Raw genomic sequence first — 16,428 nt, 5'->3', positions numbered from 1 at the left:
ATATATGTATATATACACATATATATATACACACATATATACATATATATACACACACACACACACATATATATACATATATATATACTGGACATAATGTATGGTAGTTCCTCAAAAGATTACAAATAGAATTACCATATGAACCAGCAATTTCACTTCTGGGTATATACCCAGGAAAATGAGACTTTGAATAGCTATTTATAGACCAATGTTCATAGCAGCATTATTTACAGTAGCCTAAAGGTAGAAAAGAAACCAAGGCCTGTCAGGGGATGAATAGATAAACAAAATGTGTGTGTGCGTGTGTGTGTGTGTGTGTGTACATATACAGTGGAATATTATTCATATTTAAAAAGGAAAGAGATTCTGGTAGATGCTACAAACTAGGTGAATCTTAAAAACCATTATGCTAAGTAAAATAAGTCAGACACAGAAGGAAAAAATACTGTGCATTCTCCTGCTATGAGGTACTCAAGAGTAATCAAATTCATAAAGACAGAAAGTAGATGGCTGTTGCCAGGGACTGGGAGGAGGAAGAATGAGGAACTAGAGCTTACTGGGTAACGAGTTTCAGTTTTATAAGATGAAAAAGTTTTGGAGATGGATGGTGGTGGTGGTTACCCACCCTTCTATATGTATTTAATTCCAGAGAACTGTACACCTAAAAAATAATTGAAATGATAATTTTGTTACATATATATTTTGCCACAATTAAGAAAATTGTTGGGCTAATAAGCTGACTAATCAAGGGCTTAACTTAGATAACAAAACGTAGATTTTGTAAAAAAAAAAAAAATTCCATAAAAGCATCTTGGGAAAATTCTGGTATTTCCTTAAATGCATTGTGTGATCTTCAACTGGGTTTTGTTTCACGCCTTCTAAGATGTTGGATTTGTTTTTATTTGAGGCAGGGAGGAAAGGGGTACCATAATCTTCTTAGGCCCTTTGGGCCTGCAAAATGAGGTTGCCAGATTTAGTATGCAAACACTGGAAGCTGTGCAATATTTAGTGTATTTTGACACTGAACACATGTTCATTATTTATCTGGATTCAAATTGAACTGGGTGTCCTATATCTTGTCTGGCACCCTTGTTCTGAGGACCTAATCCAGCCTTACTGAGAGGGGTTAGGGACCACATGTGGCCTCACCATGAGGGTCAAGGCAGGGGTCCCTCCTGAAGCCTACATACACATGCTCATGTCACAGGGAGAAACTAAACCCAGGTCTCTATACTCCATGAAAGGCCAAAGGGGAGAGAAGTGCATTTTCCTTTGAAGGGATCCTTTAAGAGAAGGTTTGTGAACAGTTAAAACCATGACAAGTGCAAACTCTGTTTTGGGTCTATTCATGAAGGGTAGAGGGCAGGGGCTTGAAGTCCAAGGTGACTCTGGACTGGATGTCTCTGGATTGGTCATCATCCAACATGGTGGACCACGGTCTAGAAAGTTGGTCTGTGCTGTAGCTGGTTTCCACAGAATTGTGAGCAGAAAGGTCACCCATGGCACAGTGGGGAGTCCCTGGTGGATTTGCTGTGTTGTGGGGAGGACTCATGCCCCCTTCCTGACTCAGCTGTCCCAGGAAGCTGCTTTTAGACACTGGAGTCTGTGTTCCTTAGACTTATAGGTGCTATAGAACAATGGGCACTTCCACAGCTGGCTGCCATCTTTCCCTAAGAAATATCTTCATGCTAATATTTAACTGGGAAAGGAATTATGAATTTCAAATACATTTGCCAAGAAACACAGATGGCTACAAGGGTTCAGGTACATAAACCAGGCACAGAAGAGGGACAGGACCAGTTCCACAGTGTCCTTATTTATCAAACTGAAATCTTTTGTACATACAGATGTGAATCTGTTCTCTTCATTTAGAAGAAGCCAGTAGGGGCCCCTCGTCCAACAAACATTTGAAAAATATGAAGTATTTGGGATAGCAGCCATCTTAACACCTGCCATGAACACAGAGCAGGGTCAAAATCCATCTGGAGGGGACCAAAACAGACTTCAGAAATACGGGTTTACAACAGTTTAGTCCATTAAAAGAACGTACCTATGTGGTTTTTGAATTTTCCTTTTTTTCAAATTATACACATTTTCAAAGCATAACCAATCAAGGGATTTATTATAAGGGGTGAAAATAATAATAAAGGAGGAGCTAACTTGTGACACCATATTTTTTTCCCTGTCCTGAAAAAACCTAGGTCAGGTCCTGATAGAACCAGGTCATGTTAAAAGGAGGTTCTCTTTCCCTTGCTCCTTTTGCCTTCTATGATTTGCTGGGGTTCCTATGTGGCAAACAGTTGGTACTCTCTGCTGAAATGTGTCCAATGACATTGCTTGTCCATTGAAGAATTCAGAGTTTAACATTTTCAAGAGTAAATAAAAGGACCCATATTCTACCCTATTACAATCTGTCGTGATATTTTATTTTTTTAAAAACCCCCAAATGCAAAACTTAAAACATATTGTTAAAAAAATCAACAGAATATTCAGTGTTGAAAAAGATTTATTACAAATAATGTTAAAAAAAAGAGCCATTGAGTCTTACATTTCGGACTATTTAATAGAAGTATTTGTTTTACATATGGTTTTAGTTTAACAAAAACATGTTTCTCTGAAGAAATATTTAACCTGAGTTGGAAAATGAACACTGAACGGAACATATTTGAATTCAGAAAAATAACTTTCCTCAAAATGTTAGCAGTGATTCCAATTAAGGATTCTACTAGAAGCTCAGGGCTCAGTCCCTGGACAGGAATGAGGGAAAACTCCCTGTAGGTCGAAAGCTGTGTTGAAGTCGTAGGACTGCACCTGTGGGCCCTTAGTCAGGGTAAGCTTCCTCAAACACCCCCGGAACGAGGCTCGGCTGCTCAGGCAGTTTTGCTTGACATCAGCTGTTACAGAAAGGAAAGAAGACACATTCTGTTTAGTTTTGTGGAATGAGATAGGAGAGCACAGTAGGAACAAAAATAATTTCAAGTGTGTTCTCCGTCAAAACCAGAAGGACAATTTTTCCATATGTGCCTTGAGTAAAGGCACAGAAAACTTGTAATATGTCATAATTTTAAGGCACAGTTGTGACTTTTGTCATAAATGAATGTTTGTTATTTGTAATAATTTCTCGGGACATCTGAAATATACACTTCTAATCTGCGTGAGAGGATGTCACAGGTTTGTCCACTAAAATGATTCCCATGACTGACTTCAGTAAAAGCATTCATCTTATTTCACACCAGATCCAATGTTCTCAAGGGTTTACCTAATGATTAATTTGTGTGTTGATTTTTAATTTTTTTTTTTTTTTTGGTACTGGGGATTGAATCCGGTGGTGCTTAACCCATAAGTCATATTCCCAGTCTTCCTTTTTTTTTTTTAAATTTTTAATTTTGAGACAGGGTCTTGCTAAGTTGCTTAGGGTCTTGCTAAGCTGCTGAGGCTGGCTTTGAACTTGCGATCCTCCTGTCTCATTCTCCTGAGCCATTGGGATTACAAGCATGCACCACCATGCCCAGCTTAATTTTTTTATTTTGAATTTTTCCAGGATTTTTAGGTTAGTATTTATAATAGTTTTTCTAAAATGATGAAGGATTTGTCACCAAACCAATTCCTATTCCATATCTTGCTGAAGTAAGGGTCCCCCAGTGACCATGTCTTCTCATGTGGCTAAGGAGAGCAGGTTTTCGTACTTACCAGGATAGCCACCAACATAGATGGGATTGTTGGTGTCCGCCGAGGTGGACTGGGTGTGTAGACTTTCGGCACTGACTGCGTTCCCATCTACTATCAGAATGACACGGTGTTTGCTTTTGTTAGCTTGAAGGGTGTGCCATTTTCCATCACAGAGAGTCCTGGCAGCTCTGGGCTCGTAAGTGGCCGTTATTCTTCCAGCACCGTTATTGACATGAAATAAGAGCTGAAGAAAGCCAACATCTTGGTGAGTTTTTCCACGTTTAAGGAACACAGGGCATTTGTATAATGCTCTTGGAGTGGATAAAGTCGCTGCAGTGTTCAAAGGAGGGCTGACCATGAGAAATAGTGTTGTTAAAAAATAGCCTCCTGAAGGGGGTCACGTGCTATCCTGTTCCCCAAAAGGGCAAATGGTCACCCCATGGCAACAAGCTGGAGCCACACTGTGTCCTAGAACCAGTGCCCCACTTTCAGGGCACTGGGGGACATTTTCAGGAGTTAACAGGTCTAAGGAGCCTGTCAGTTGATAGCACCTACGTGGTGACATTTACTAACTCCCCTAAAAATCTGTTCGTAGATGTTTTACAACAGCAAGTAGCCAACAATAACAAATCTAAGCTTTGCAAATGATGGAGGTCTTCCAGGCTGAGTGATATCCAAAATTCATACACTGAAGTCCTAACCCAAATCTCCCTCCAAATGAGATTATATTTGGAGATGGAGGCTTTAAAGGGGTAATGAAGTTCCAGTGAGGTAGTTAGGGTGGGTCCTAATCTAAAACGCATATGTGTCCTTATCCGAAGACAGGATTAGGACACAGACACACACAGAGGGAAGACCATGAGAAGACCCAGGAAGAACAGACAGCTACAAGCCAAGGAGAGAGACCTCAGAAGCAATCGGTCCTACTGGCATTTTGGTCTCACACTTACAAGTCTCCAGAACAATGAGAAAATCAATTTTTGTTGTTTAAGTCACCTAATCTGCGGTACGTTGTTCAGGCAGCCCAAGCAGACTTGGAAAGAAGGGAAGAATTTGAAGTATATGGTTGCAAGATTCTTATGCTATCTCTACAGTCACTCAGTGTTACTTCAAGGTAGACTTTGACAAAGATGTATATTACAGACCCTCAGGAAACCACTAGGAAAAGTTAAAAAAGAATAATAAGCAGTAAGTCAATGTCAGAAGTAAAATATACAATGCATCAGAAAAGAACATTTTTGAAGCTATTGCACTTCTGATAACTATTTTTAGATGTGGCATAAAAATTTGCAAATAGATACAAAGTTATTAAACTTAAAATATAGTTAAGGGAAAAGTTGGCTATAAACTGCAGCAGAGAGAGGCAGTAACATGACACAGGTGTAGTTTTGTTTTGACATGAAATACGAAGACAGGGGGAGGCGAAGACAAGGGGTCAGGTAGTACTTTCCTAGGTCATCCCTACCTCCACTGTAGGATAGCCTAGGGACCAAAATCCCAGTGGAGAGAAGGTAGGGAAACACTAGAAATAGCCAGGTAAGTTTGGGGGAATCTAAAACAGGATTTGTTCCTTGCCTTCCAGAAAGAAAATTCCAGCACCTTACTCCTTCAACAATATGATTTGGGTAGGATGCAGTAGAAACGGTGGCAAATGCATTTAGGTAGAGAAAGGACATGAGAAACTAACCATCCCCAATTCTGAAGCCAGAATTGGGGACAGGCAGTTAGTGTAGAAATAGGGGATCCAGTCAAACCGAGGAAATGGAGGCCATGAAAGCCATCTGCCTCTGGAAGCTGGAGACTGCCCCTGGGAGAATGGAATGTCAAGGATCTCCGGAGACCACTGATTACCAAATTTACCTGCCCTTATCAAGGACTGCAGGCAAGAAGCTGCTAATTAATGCCCCTGGGCCCTTGCCTGGCTGAATCACTTTGCCCCCCGCCCACGCCCCATTTGCTTCTCACTTGATGCATCTCACCTGCAAAACCAGGCCTAGTCACATAGGCAGGAAGGAGAGATGAGGGGGGAGAGAACTGGAGAACAAAAGAAACCTTAACCTATAAAAGATGTAGGGCGCATCACTTCTTGGGACTCTAGAACATCAGCCATGGCCCCCTTCTCCCTCCTGGGAAAAATCTGTATTATTACTACTTTTAAATAAAACCTGCTTAATATCCTTTCCTTGGCGTGCTTCTCTAGTGTTCAAACTTCAACATTAGAGGAAGCAGAATTCGTCACTGGTAAATGGTGATATCAATTTCATGGGAATGAGGTGTGACCTGGCAGAAATTCCCAAGTTCTCACACATCCCTGGGGAAGGATGGGAAGTGGCTGAAGATGAAAAGGTAGCAGTGCTCCTGACAACAGGTATGGGAAGGCTGGTCCCCAGGGACAACGGCCAAATTCTTCTGGGAGGAGTCACCATGCAGTGGCAACACTGAGACCCCAGACCACTCACCCAGTTGGGTGTAGGGAGGACGAGGACAGCAGCTGCCACCTGAAGACCAGGAGCATGAGCTACACCTTAAGTGCTGCCAGGGAGAGAGTTCCAGAAAATGGAAGGACCATCCAGGCTCCCCTCCCCACAGCTTCCTGTGCCCAGATACCCTCAAGGGGAGAGGAAGGAGAGTGAGCACTGGGAGCAACTCTAGAAGAGGCAGAGGAGATGAGAGTACTGTAAATGGTTGAGTTCATTTTGTTCCCAGCAGGACAGGAGAACGAGAGGTTGAGAGGCAAGAGCAGAGGATTTAGGGAAAAAATACATTTTTTGCATCAAAAAAATCAGATTACAGTACATCATCCATTTCATGGAGTGACACTCTGCCATGAGACACGAACTGTTGATGCACACAACCTGGAAGAACCTACAGGAAATCAGGCTAAGAGCAGAAAGCCAAGATCAAGGGGATGCTTCCTACGTGAATCCATTTACATAACAAAATGATGGAGATTGACAACAGATTAGTTTTTTCCAGGGGTTAGGGATATGGTGCAGTGGCTGTGGCTATGAAGAGGCACCTGGGGGAGCCTCGTGATGGTACAATGAAGTGTCTTGCTTGTGGTGATTGGTGATGATGATGGTTGTGTGATTCACATGGAATCACAAGCCACATGCACACACACACACATATATTTGCATAACTGGTCTAACTGCACAAATGCTGTGGTTTGCATGGGTGATGATGTCACGGTTTTAATGTGGCATTCTAGTTATGCACTATGCTACCCTCAGGGGGCCTGGGTGAAGGGTGCCTAGGGACCTCCCTGTACACTTCATTGCAACTTCATATGAATCTGTAATTGCTTCCAAGTGAAAAGTTAAAAACTAATAGAAGGGACAGGGCATCGGGTTGGCACTGTCGGTAAGGCTGGGGGAAAGAAGTTCTTCATATTGTAGTTGACATTTTGCATAAGTTTAATTTCAAATTTATAAAAGAAATTATTTTTAAACATCTTTTTAGGATAATCTGTTTTTTAAAGTATCAATGGAGCCTTTCTTAATTCCATTAATGTAGTGGGTAATAGGAAATTTGAATTTAGGTATGTCCATTTCTCAACTGCTCTGTCTCTGACACTGGGAAGCAGGGTGATCCCATCAAGATGAAGCACCTCACCTTGCCATTAACAATCTCTAGGCCGATGGCATCCACTTTGGCACTGCTGATCCCCAGGAGGACACCATTTTCTGAGGAGGTACGAAACTCGAGTGTGATGTTTAAATCTGACCGGACTTTATAGCCTTCTTTGACTAAAAAGCACAAGAACAGTGTTAGTGAGCCCTGCGGGGCCCAGCCTGGCTCAGGCCCAGAGATGCAGACGGGGCTGGCTGTGCATCTGGCCTGCTGGTCTAGGATAAGAATCTGGCTCTGGCTTTTCCTCTGAATCCAGCTTTTCTCCACCGAGTCACTCTCACCCACTCTTTAGGATTGAGCTTTCCCATTCAACTGTCAACTGTGACAAGAGTGGAGGCAGGCACAGCCTTCACCTACAGCCATGGGGGCAGGTGGCACTCTGCCCTGTAGACACGTCTATCTGTGGCAGTCTTTTCCATTTGCTGTTAGGGTTTGATCCCTGTGTTCTTTCTTCATTATCTAGGAATAGTCTACTTTATCTTCCCAGTATCTATCCCGAGTACCAGGTCTATCAGCATGGACTGAGTACATCAGACTCCAAACTGAGTGCAGATTGAATTGAATAATTTTTAATTCAGGTGATATTAGCAAAACCAGGAATATTGGCAATTGCAGACAGTGTTACCTGCTGGAGGCTGAAGGAAAAATGGGAGAACATATTACTAGGGCCTGGCAGCCATGGTCCCAGGGGAGCTGAAATCATAAAGTTGGGGCCTGAGCCTCTGAGGTGCAGGGAGCACAGAATAAAATTTTAGTCACTTCCCCCTCTCTGTCCAAACTCCTACTATAACCTCTGGGCACTGAGGGTCCAGATAGCTCATGCAGCTGATTTTTAATTCAAAGGCCTTTATTAACTGGGATAGTGACTGTGCCTTATGTCAACTTGGTGAGAGTCCAGGGAAGCCAGCACCCCCATTTGTCCTCTGTCAGGAGTCACACCAGTCTGGTCAGGCCATCTGCAGCACATAAGACCTCACGGGACTTTTACATGAAGAGGCAAGACATCAGGAATGCCCAGGAACACTGAACTAAATATAGTTTCCTGGTCTCTGACCAGCTGGGTCCTGTCTTGGATCCTTGTCATCTTAGAATGTAATCAATCCCTAAGATTTCTTCTGAGACTGTTGATAATACCTACCAAGTGCTGCATATCCACTTCCTTCAAAGAAAGTTCCTTCTTGGGCCACTGCATAGCACCTGCCTACTGCAAAGGCAGATACCGGGCTGTCCTTGTCCAGCTGTCTGCTGTTAACTGTCACCTCACTAATGCAGGCAGGGATGCTGTGGGTGATCTAAACCAAATGACATGTGACAGCAGGGATTATAATAAGGCTAGGACATATTGTTTCTGTACTTCCTTAAATCTGTTTCAATAAAACCCATTATAATATTGTCTTTTGGTTTTTAAAATTTAATTACCATAATACTTCACATGAACATTTAACTTAAAGATACCATTTGAGTATCTTTGCTAATAATGCATTGAAAGCATTTTCCATTATTTTAGTGAAATATTGTGCAAATCAAGAGTGCTGGGTACACTACGTGCAAATACAAATTTGTTGGATTTTCCTGTATGGTTTTGGGACTAAGTGGCAATTAATGGGAGGAAAAGTTGGTCAGGCTTAAAGGGAATCTATAATACAAGATCTATGAACATGATTGGAAAGGTCTCCACCTTACAGATGAGTGCCAGGTTCAAACAAGATAATTTAAACTTGAGAGTGTGAAGAATTATGTTCTCCTACAAAATAAACACAACCATAACAAAGGTAACATGGACCCCGTGCAGAACATGTTGCTTACATTTCCAATGTTCCTGGCCCTGTACTGGGAGGGAAGGCCTCCCAGGTACAGCATACCCTCCACGTCCAGTGTGGTTCCATCTCCCACCATGGTCACCATGGGGGATTCTTGGCCATCAACAGTCATGGAGCCTTTTCTTTTAAAGTACTCTGTCTTGACCTATAGCAGGATGAAAACATCCATAATTCTTAAGCAATCTGAGAAAATGTCAACAGACACATGTTTGAAATATACATTCCTTATAGCTGTAATAACTTGAAAAAAAAAAAACCCTATTGGATAGCTTTGATTTTTGCACAGTTGGTATTGAAAACAGGTTGAACCTGGCAGAAGATGGGAAGCAGACAGAATTACAGAACCCTAGTTATTAGAAAGAAAATGCCATGATGGGTGGCTTGGTCCCTTCATGTCACAGGTAGGCTTTCTTTACTCGTGAGGTCGAGAACAATGATCTTCCTTCCATTCATCCTGCCGAGGTTGAGCACCTATTAGATGTTGGGTACCAAGGAAGGCTCTAGGGATGTTTCAGGGGGCAGCAAAAGAGCCCTACCTCTGGGGAGCTTGCATTCTCTGGGGGACATATCAGACACAAGGCAAGCTAGAGAACAGCAGACATAAGTTTCCTCTAGGGAAAAGAAGTGAGCACCAGAGATCAAAGGAATGAAGCTCAGAACAGGTAGCCATGAGCCTCCCCAGGACATACCATGTGCCACTTGCCATCGTTGAGCAGCGCAGGGTGAGAGACCTTGGTTCGGCCTTTGCCAAGGTCAAACATGAAGTGGAGGCGGCCCCTCTGGAGCTGGAGCGTGGCGTAGTCCACTTGGTTCTGATGAGCCATGTAGTAAATCAGACCACTGGAGGCAAACGTCCGGATATTTAGCTGAACTAAGAGCCTGGAGGAGAACAAGAGCTCAGGATCAGAAAGAAAGAGGCTAGACTTAAAATTTTTTAAAATCACCTCTAGCGGAGAACCCAATCATTGTTTTGGTGTTCCTATTGAACATCTCAAGAGCGAGAGGCATTTCCTCCTTTATCCATTTGTGCATCCATTTGTTTAATGGAGAGCTACTGGTTCCTGTCTGCTAGGAACTGTTCTAGGAGGAAGCAATGATCAACAAGGAGGCTCCTCTGTCATAGAGCTAATGCCAGAGATGTACGAGAGTTCTAACCAGCTGATGGAAAGACTAACGGGGACTGTGTTAGACAGTCAGGAGGAAGCTCTGAGAAGATGGCACTTCAGTTGAGTTCTGAAAGACAAAAAGGAGCAAGACCTGGCACAGCTAGGCAGGAAAATCCTTGATCTGTTTTAAAAAACAATATGCTTTAAAATAAGGGACTTGATATGGTTGATAGTCAAGAATCTCCACCTGGGGCAGGCTGGGAGCTGGAAACATTGGAGGAGTCCTGGAGGGTTATATCTGGGTGAGTCTCCTTCAGAAGGACACATGTCACCACACTTCCCTGAGCCACCTCGGAGTGAGACACCTCAGAGGGTCTTTAGAATAATACCTAGCCAGGTGCAGTGGTGCACACCTATAATCCCAGTGGCTTGGGATTCTGAGGCAGGAGGATCATGAGTTCGAAGCCAGCCTCAACAACTTAGCGAGGCCCTAAGCAACTCAGTGAGAACATGTCTTTAAATAAAATATAAAAAAGAGCTGGGGATGTGACTCAGTGATAAAAGACCTCTGGGTTCAATCCCTGATACAAAAAAAAAAAAAAAATAGGAACAATACCTACCTCCTTCTGACAGCTGACTGATTAAAAGGCAATGTCAAGTGGCTGCTTTGTGAGAGGCCGAACTGGTAAGCACCAGGCACATAACCGGGAGCGATGTCCACCGCACACTGTTCCTGCAGGAGACATAGAGGGACACTCAGCCATGGCTGCCAGGACATTAACACGGACACGTTTTTTCAGGGGAAAAAAAAATGTCTCTGAGAAGGCATTGCATGCAATAGCAGCAACCACTAGTGTGTCCGCACTGATTTAAATCTACTTGAAATGACATACCTGCCAGGCCTTTTTCTCTGAGAATGTGATTAGAACCTCTTTCACCTTCATTCACTCAAATTCACTTGCATTTATGGGGACACTGGAGTTCCTCCAATGACCTCCAACACACCCAGGGGGCAAAGGTCTTGCTGTCCCTCTTCAGACTCTATGGATGACTCTGAAGGTGCCTTTGGCCAAGCAGTAGCCACAGCACAGCCCTGGGAGAGGGAAGTGCCCACAGGCCTTAGGGGCCTTGAGTTTAACAAGCGGGGTTAGAAGGACTCCTAGACCTGGGGCACAGGGAAGGTGCCTACCCAGGTACTGGCTGCCCCAGTGCTTCATCCTGACCCCAAGCCAACTGAAGCCCAGAATCTGTTTTGCATCTTGGGGTGGGCAGATATAACTGAGAACACTGTCCTGAACCCAGACGGGCCCTTCTTAGAAAGTACTGCACTTTGCATAACGGGGCCATCTTCTAAATGATTAAAGTGTACCTTACCAACCAAAGAAAGAGAAATCAGGAAGGCAGAAAGTGAAAAAGAATAATAACTGGCTTTTCCTCAATGAATCAAGTCTTTTTTTCTTAAGCAACAATGATGTATACAGTGGCTTACATTAAGTACTTATTTTCATGTTTCTCCAACTACATTTAAAATGTTATGGAGGCATCATAGAAACACTGCCTAAAGAGCTTGCTGTATGTCAGCCCAGTCAGGGTGCCTGAATCTTCTGGCCTGCTGCTGAAAATGCGGGTGGTGTCACCTGTTGGTGGGCTCTGAGCACCCTTTTCCACCTGTTCTCTGTTCTGCTTTTTATCACAGGGAGGATGGTCCCTGGGAGTCACTGCCAGGAAACTGGAGGGCAGAGAGAGGGGATGCTGGAGCATTTTCCCCTCCCTACATCTTCCGGTGCCCTCCCTTAGGCTCAGTTCCCACCAGGTATCCCTTTCTGTTCCTTCAGCTGCCCACGCTCCCGGGGGCTGGTGACCACCTCTTCCCCTTGCTTCGTGGCTCCAGTTCCAGCTTTCCCAACACCTCTATCACAGAGTCCCATCTTCACTTCCCCTGGCCTGTGCTCTCTCTGACTGGACCTGGCTGACAGTATTTAAAAAAATCACTCTTACAGGCTGTGGTAGAGTAGGGGGTTCTGGTGGAAGCTCACTGTCCTCTCCGTGAAGGGCCAGCTTGGACCTTTCTGAAAGCAAGCAGGTGTCCAAGTCCGCTTGTTCATAGCTAACTGCATGGGTGAAATCCAAAAGTCTACATACAAACACAAAATTTTCGAAATTAAGATACTACAGACCAATACAGGAAACATGTTAATTGACTATGGTGCAATTAAAAAACATTAACATATTTCTCACAGAAAAACCACACTGATCATCCTTCACAGTGATGAGTCATTAACATGTACTATCTTATACATCTTCTTGTTTCTTCGTTCTGCTTGAAATGACAATCACCCCCCTGCCCATTCCCATATTGGAGAACTGATCATTCCTGAGCATCCCTCAGTTCAGTCACCTCCTTCTGCAGTCTTGGCTGGGATGCCTCAGGACAAAGTCTGACTCTGCTTCCCACAGTGTGGCACAGAGGCCTCCACTAAACACTGACTCCTCATTTACAGGTGTCCCCTTGCCAGGAGGTCATGAGCTACACTTATCATATGTCCCTTTACCCTGCAGCTCTACGGCATGTTTTGTGTCTGTCTGGATCCCTCTGGAACTGCCCCAGGATATGGCCAAGAACCATAGAGAAATGTTTCTTTCCTATCAAGTTCACGACCTGGTAGCTTTCAGGAGCATGATAATGCCTGATGAATGAGTCAATGAATGAGCAGTCACCTAAGTGAATAATGTTCTAACTGTACAAACCACAAAATCAAGGCTCTGACACTGTAACTACATGAAGCCACTGTTGTGTTTTACTCTTGCCAATTTCAGGGACTCCCAGATGATGACACTGTGATTATGAAAGATCCCAGTCCCTGCCTCAGGTCACAAGGGAGGTTACAGAGCCAACCAGGTCAGAGCTCCTGTCTCCTTATGCTCAATGTGCTCAGTTTCTGCTGGGCAGACACTGGCTGCAGCTCAGACACAGCTGCCCCTGCAGTAGCTGACGGAGGCAGAGAGAGAGAAGGAACAGCTCATGGGCACATGCTGATTCTTTTCCTCATTAAGAGCTCTGCATAGGGAATAGAGACTCCCAGTTCTTTATTACCCAGAAATTGTGTAGGGGGAAACATCAATAATCTGAAGCTCTAGTCGCTCAGTTGTAAAAGGCTCCTTCAAAGCAGGGAAGCGGTGCAATCAATACAAGAAACTTGCATCATAAAATCTCTATGTTCTTTCAAATTCACAACGAAAATTTATGTTAACTTTAGCTATATTGACAAGTTCATGTGGCTAATGTTCAATGACTTTTTAATAAACTATGAATGACCAGATCTGTCCATCATTCTAATCCAATAAGGTCCATTTTAGAGGAGGACTTTTTGATAGAGTAATAGGGTTCATTTGTTACCAAGAAATTGCAGCAATTTAGGCAATCTCAAACAGCAAAATTAGATTGAAGCTCAGAATCTGTTTTCCAGCTTGGGATGGGCAGATATGACCAAGAAAAATGTCCTAAACTAAAACATGAGACCTGCTTAGAAGGTACTGCCCAGTTACACTTACTCCATGTTGAAGATCAGGTTTTTGATACAGCCCTGGAATGATCTCCTCATTTTGAGCATTGGTATCTCCACATCCTTGGGAATCCCTCCTATGTACAGGTTGAATATGTTTATCGTCTTGCTCTCTGCCAGTGGGCCTAACTTCAGTTCTACAGGATTGGCCTCATCCAACTGAACAGTGATAATTCTAAAAGAACAAAGGAGAAAACAAAATATTTTGAACTTAATAAACAATAGCTCCATTTTAATGCATAATTCCAGCAAGCTCAGAATAATAAATAAAATAGATAAATTTTAACACAATTTTATGTGCTAAAAAAGGTGAACCTTAAAAATTAAAGCTTATAATTCTTCAGAGATGAATAAAATGCTATTAAAAGCTGTGATTGCTTTTTAGAGAATACTTAGCGTTTTACCTCTCTACCTATGATGAAAATGTTCTGTGTGCTTTTAAAACCCACGGTCTAGAACTTCTAGGGAATCACCCAGGAATGTTGATAAATACTACTTACTCAATAGGAAAGCCACAATCTACTAACGCTATCATTCTATTTGCCACAGAATTGAGCCAATGTAAAAGTTTATATTGGGCCCCAGTCAAAAGCAAGGTGAAGGTTGTTCAGTTATAAAAAATTCCACAAATATCTCCCTTAAAAGCAAATGAAACTGACTCCAAAGAAGTAGTCAAGCAAGTTTCTAGAATTAGTCTAAAATAATAAAAACTGATTGCTAATGATATAATTCTAATTATCTCAATGATTTAGCTGCACAGGGTACCCTAACAAGAGAGTTCTTGTGAGGTCACACTATCCTCCTGAAGCAAATGCCTTGCTGTGCGACAGTACCTCCAATTCCTAACCAAGGAGATGGAATGCTCTTTTCCGTCGCCGTAAGTGCCTGTGGGAGCGTGTAAGAGAGCTTTCCTCAGGCTGGTTCCGTCTCCAGAGCTCACATGTACTTCAATGTGGCCTTCAGTCAGCAAGATGGAAAAGAAGGGCTGTGGAGATTACAGAGAGAGTTGCCCATACAAAACACATTACTGAAATATTAAATTTTCATCTTACATAGATAACATAGGAATAGCAACAGCAAACAAGCAATTTCTCAAGAATCTCACCATCTTTCCTATTTTAAATTTTTTATAAAACTCTCTTTGTTCATATAATTTATATTCTGCATTATGCTGTCATCGCTAACCATGCCAAAGATTTCTTTTTTACATAGCCTCAGACTTAATATTTATTGCTACATAATGTACCAACAAGTTGAGATATTGTGATTTGTATTTTTAGTAATGAAAATTTTAAGTCATTTCTAATTTTTATTATCATACATAATATGAATATTTACTTTTTTTTTGCCTGTGAAATTGCTTCTAACATTTCTAAAAGTGACATTAAGAGATTGAAGAGTTTGAAAATGTTTAAACTCTTCTGCTGCATTGAAAAGAGGTATAACACTTTATAAAGCTACCAGCAGGACTGGACTGTGAGCATTTAATGATACCCTACTAGCACTGGAGGGTGCCATTCCTTTATGTAAGAAAACTTTGAATTGCAAGTAACTTTATTAAGATCAGTGGAGAAAAAGAGTTTGGCAGTTCCTCAAAGAGTAAAATACAGAATTACCACATGACCTGAAATTCCACTCATGAAAGAACTGAAAACAGGGACTCAAACAAATAATTGTATGCATATGTTCATGGCAGCATTATTCATAATAGCCAAAGAGCAGAAATAACCCAATGTTCATCAATGAACAAAGTGACCAACAGTGGGGTGCACACACAGAGAAATGCTATTCAGCTATAAAAAAGGAGTGCTGACATATGCTACAATTCGGATGAACCTTGAAAACATGTTAAGTCACATCATGTGTGATCACATCATGTGTGACTAAATTTGCAAAAAATATCCAGACCAGGAGGAGTTCATCCATAGAGACAGGGAGCAGATGGGTGGTTGTCAGTTAGCATGGGAAGCACCTCCTCATTCACCAAAGGCTGTTACTTGGGTGATGGAATTATCTGGAACTAGACAGAGGAGGTGGTTTCCCCAACACTGTGAATGCACTAAATGGTACTGAATTTGTTCACTTGAAAATGGTTAGTTTTAGGTTATGTGAACTTCACCTCAACTAAAAAAAAAGATTTGTTTGATTAGTGACACACTAATCTCAGTCATCTTTAGTTCTTCATTAAGTGGTACATGCCACATTTGGGGTCTGCAGATTGGTGTTCCAGTCCTGGCCCTAACACCTAACAGCTGTGTGGCCTTGGTCAGGTTAATCAGGTTTTCTAAACTCATTTCTTACTCAGTAAAATAGAGGGAAGTAGCATTTGCCTTGCACAGCACAACACGTGCATGGTTCTAATTTATTAAGACAACACATTCGTATTCTTTATGTCTCTTCCAAGTACAGGTAACACAAGTTTGAGCAGAAGATAGGGAAAAATTTATATGTGGTGCTGAGAATTGAACCCAATGCCTCACATGTTAGGCAAATGCTCTACCACTGAGCTACAACCCCAGCCCCTGAGCTACAACCCCAGCCCTCCTATGCTCTTGAAATGGAATAAAAATATGGAAAACTATCTTTTCTCCCCTCTCCTACTGCTGGTCCCTGTGTTTATCACAAGTCACATTTCTC

At 42.4% G+C, this 16,428-nt stretch overlaps 1 protein-coding gene across 1 annotated transcript in view; it reads right to left on the bottom strand.

The window, feature by feature from the left end:
- Positions 1-2,537: 2,537 nt before the first annotated feature.
- The window catches only part of Lama1 (laminin subunit alpha 1), a 164,067-nt gene continuing 150,176 nt past the window's right edge, over positions 2,538-16,428 (bottom strand). The window contains exons 54-63 of the mRNA XM_047526974.1: positions 14,625-14,776; positions 13,781-13,966; positions 12,227-12,362; positions 10,849-10,961; positions 9,812-10,001; positions 9,109-9,267; positions 8,441-8,594; positions 7,285-7,418; positions 3,691-3,913; positions 2,538-2,894 (exon numbers count right to left, since the gene is read on the bottom strand). Of these exons, the coding sequence (XP_047382930.1) occupies positions 2,734-2,894; positions 3,691-3,913; positions 7,285-7,418; positions 8,441-8,594; positions 9,109-9,267; positions 9,812-10,001; positions 10,849-10,961; positions 12,227-12,362; positions 13,781-13,966; positions 14,625-14,776 (1,608 nt within the window). The 3' untranslated portion in view covers positions 2,538-2,733. The remainder of the gene's footprint in view (positions 2,895-3,690; positions 3,914-7,284; positions 7,419-8,440; positions 8,595-9,108; positions 9,268-9,811; positions 10,002-10,848; positions 10,962-12,226; positions 12,363-13,780; positions 13,967-14,624; positions 14,777-16,428) is intronic.

Source organism: Sciurus carolinensis, chromosome 15, assembly GCF_902686445.1.
Source record: "Sciurus carolinensis chromosome 15, mSciCar1.2, whole genome shotgun sequence".
In the NCBI taxonomy this organism is placed as follows: domain Eukaryota; kingdom Metazoa; phylum Chordata; class Mammalia; order Rodentia; family Sciuridae; genus Sciurus; species Sciurus carolinensis.
This window is presented reverse-complemented; position numbering and strand designations above follow the sequence as displayed.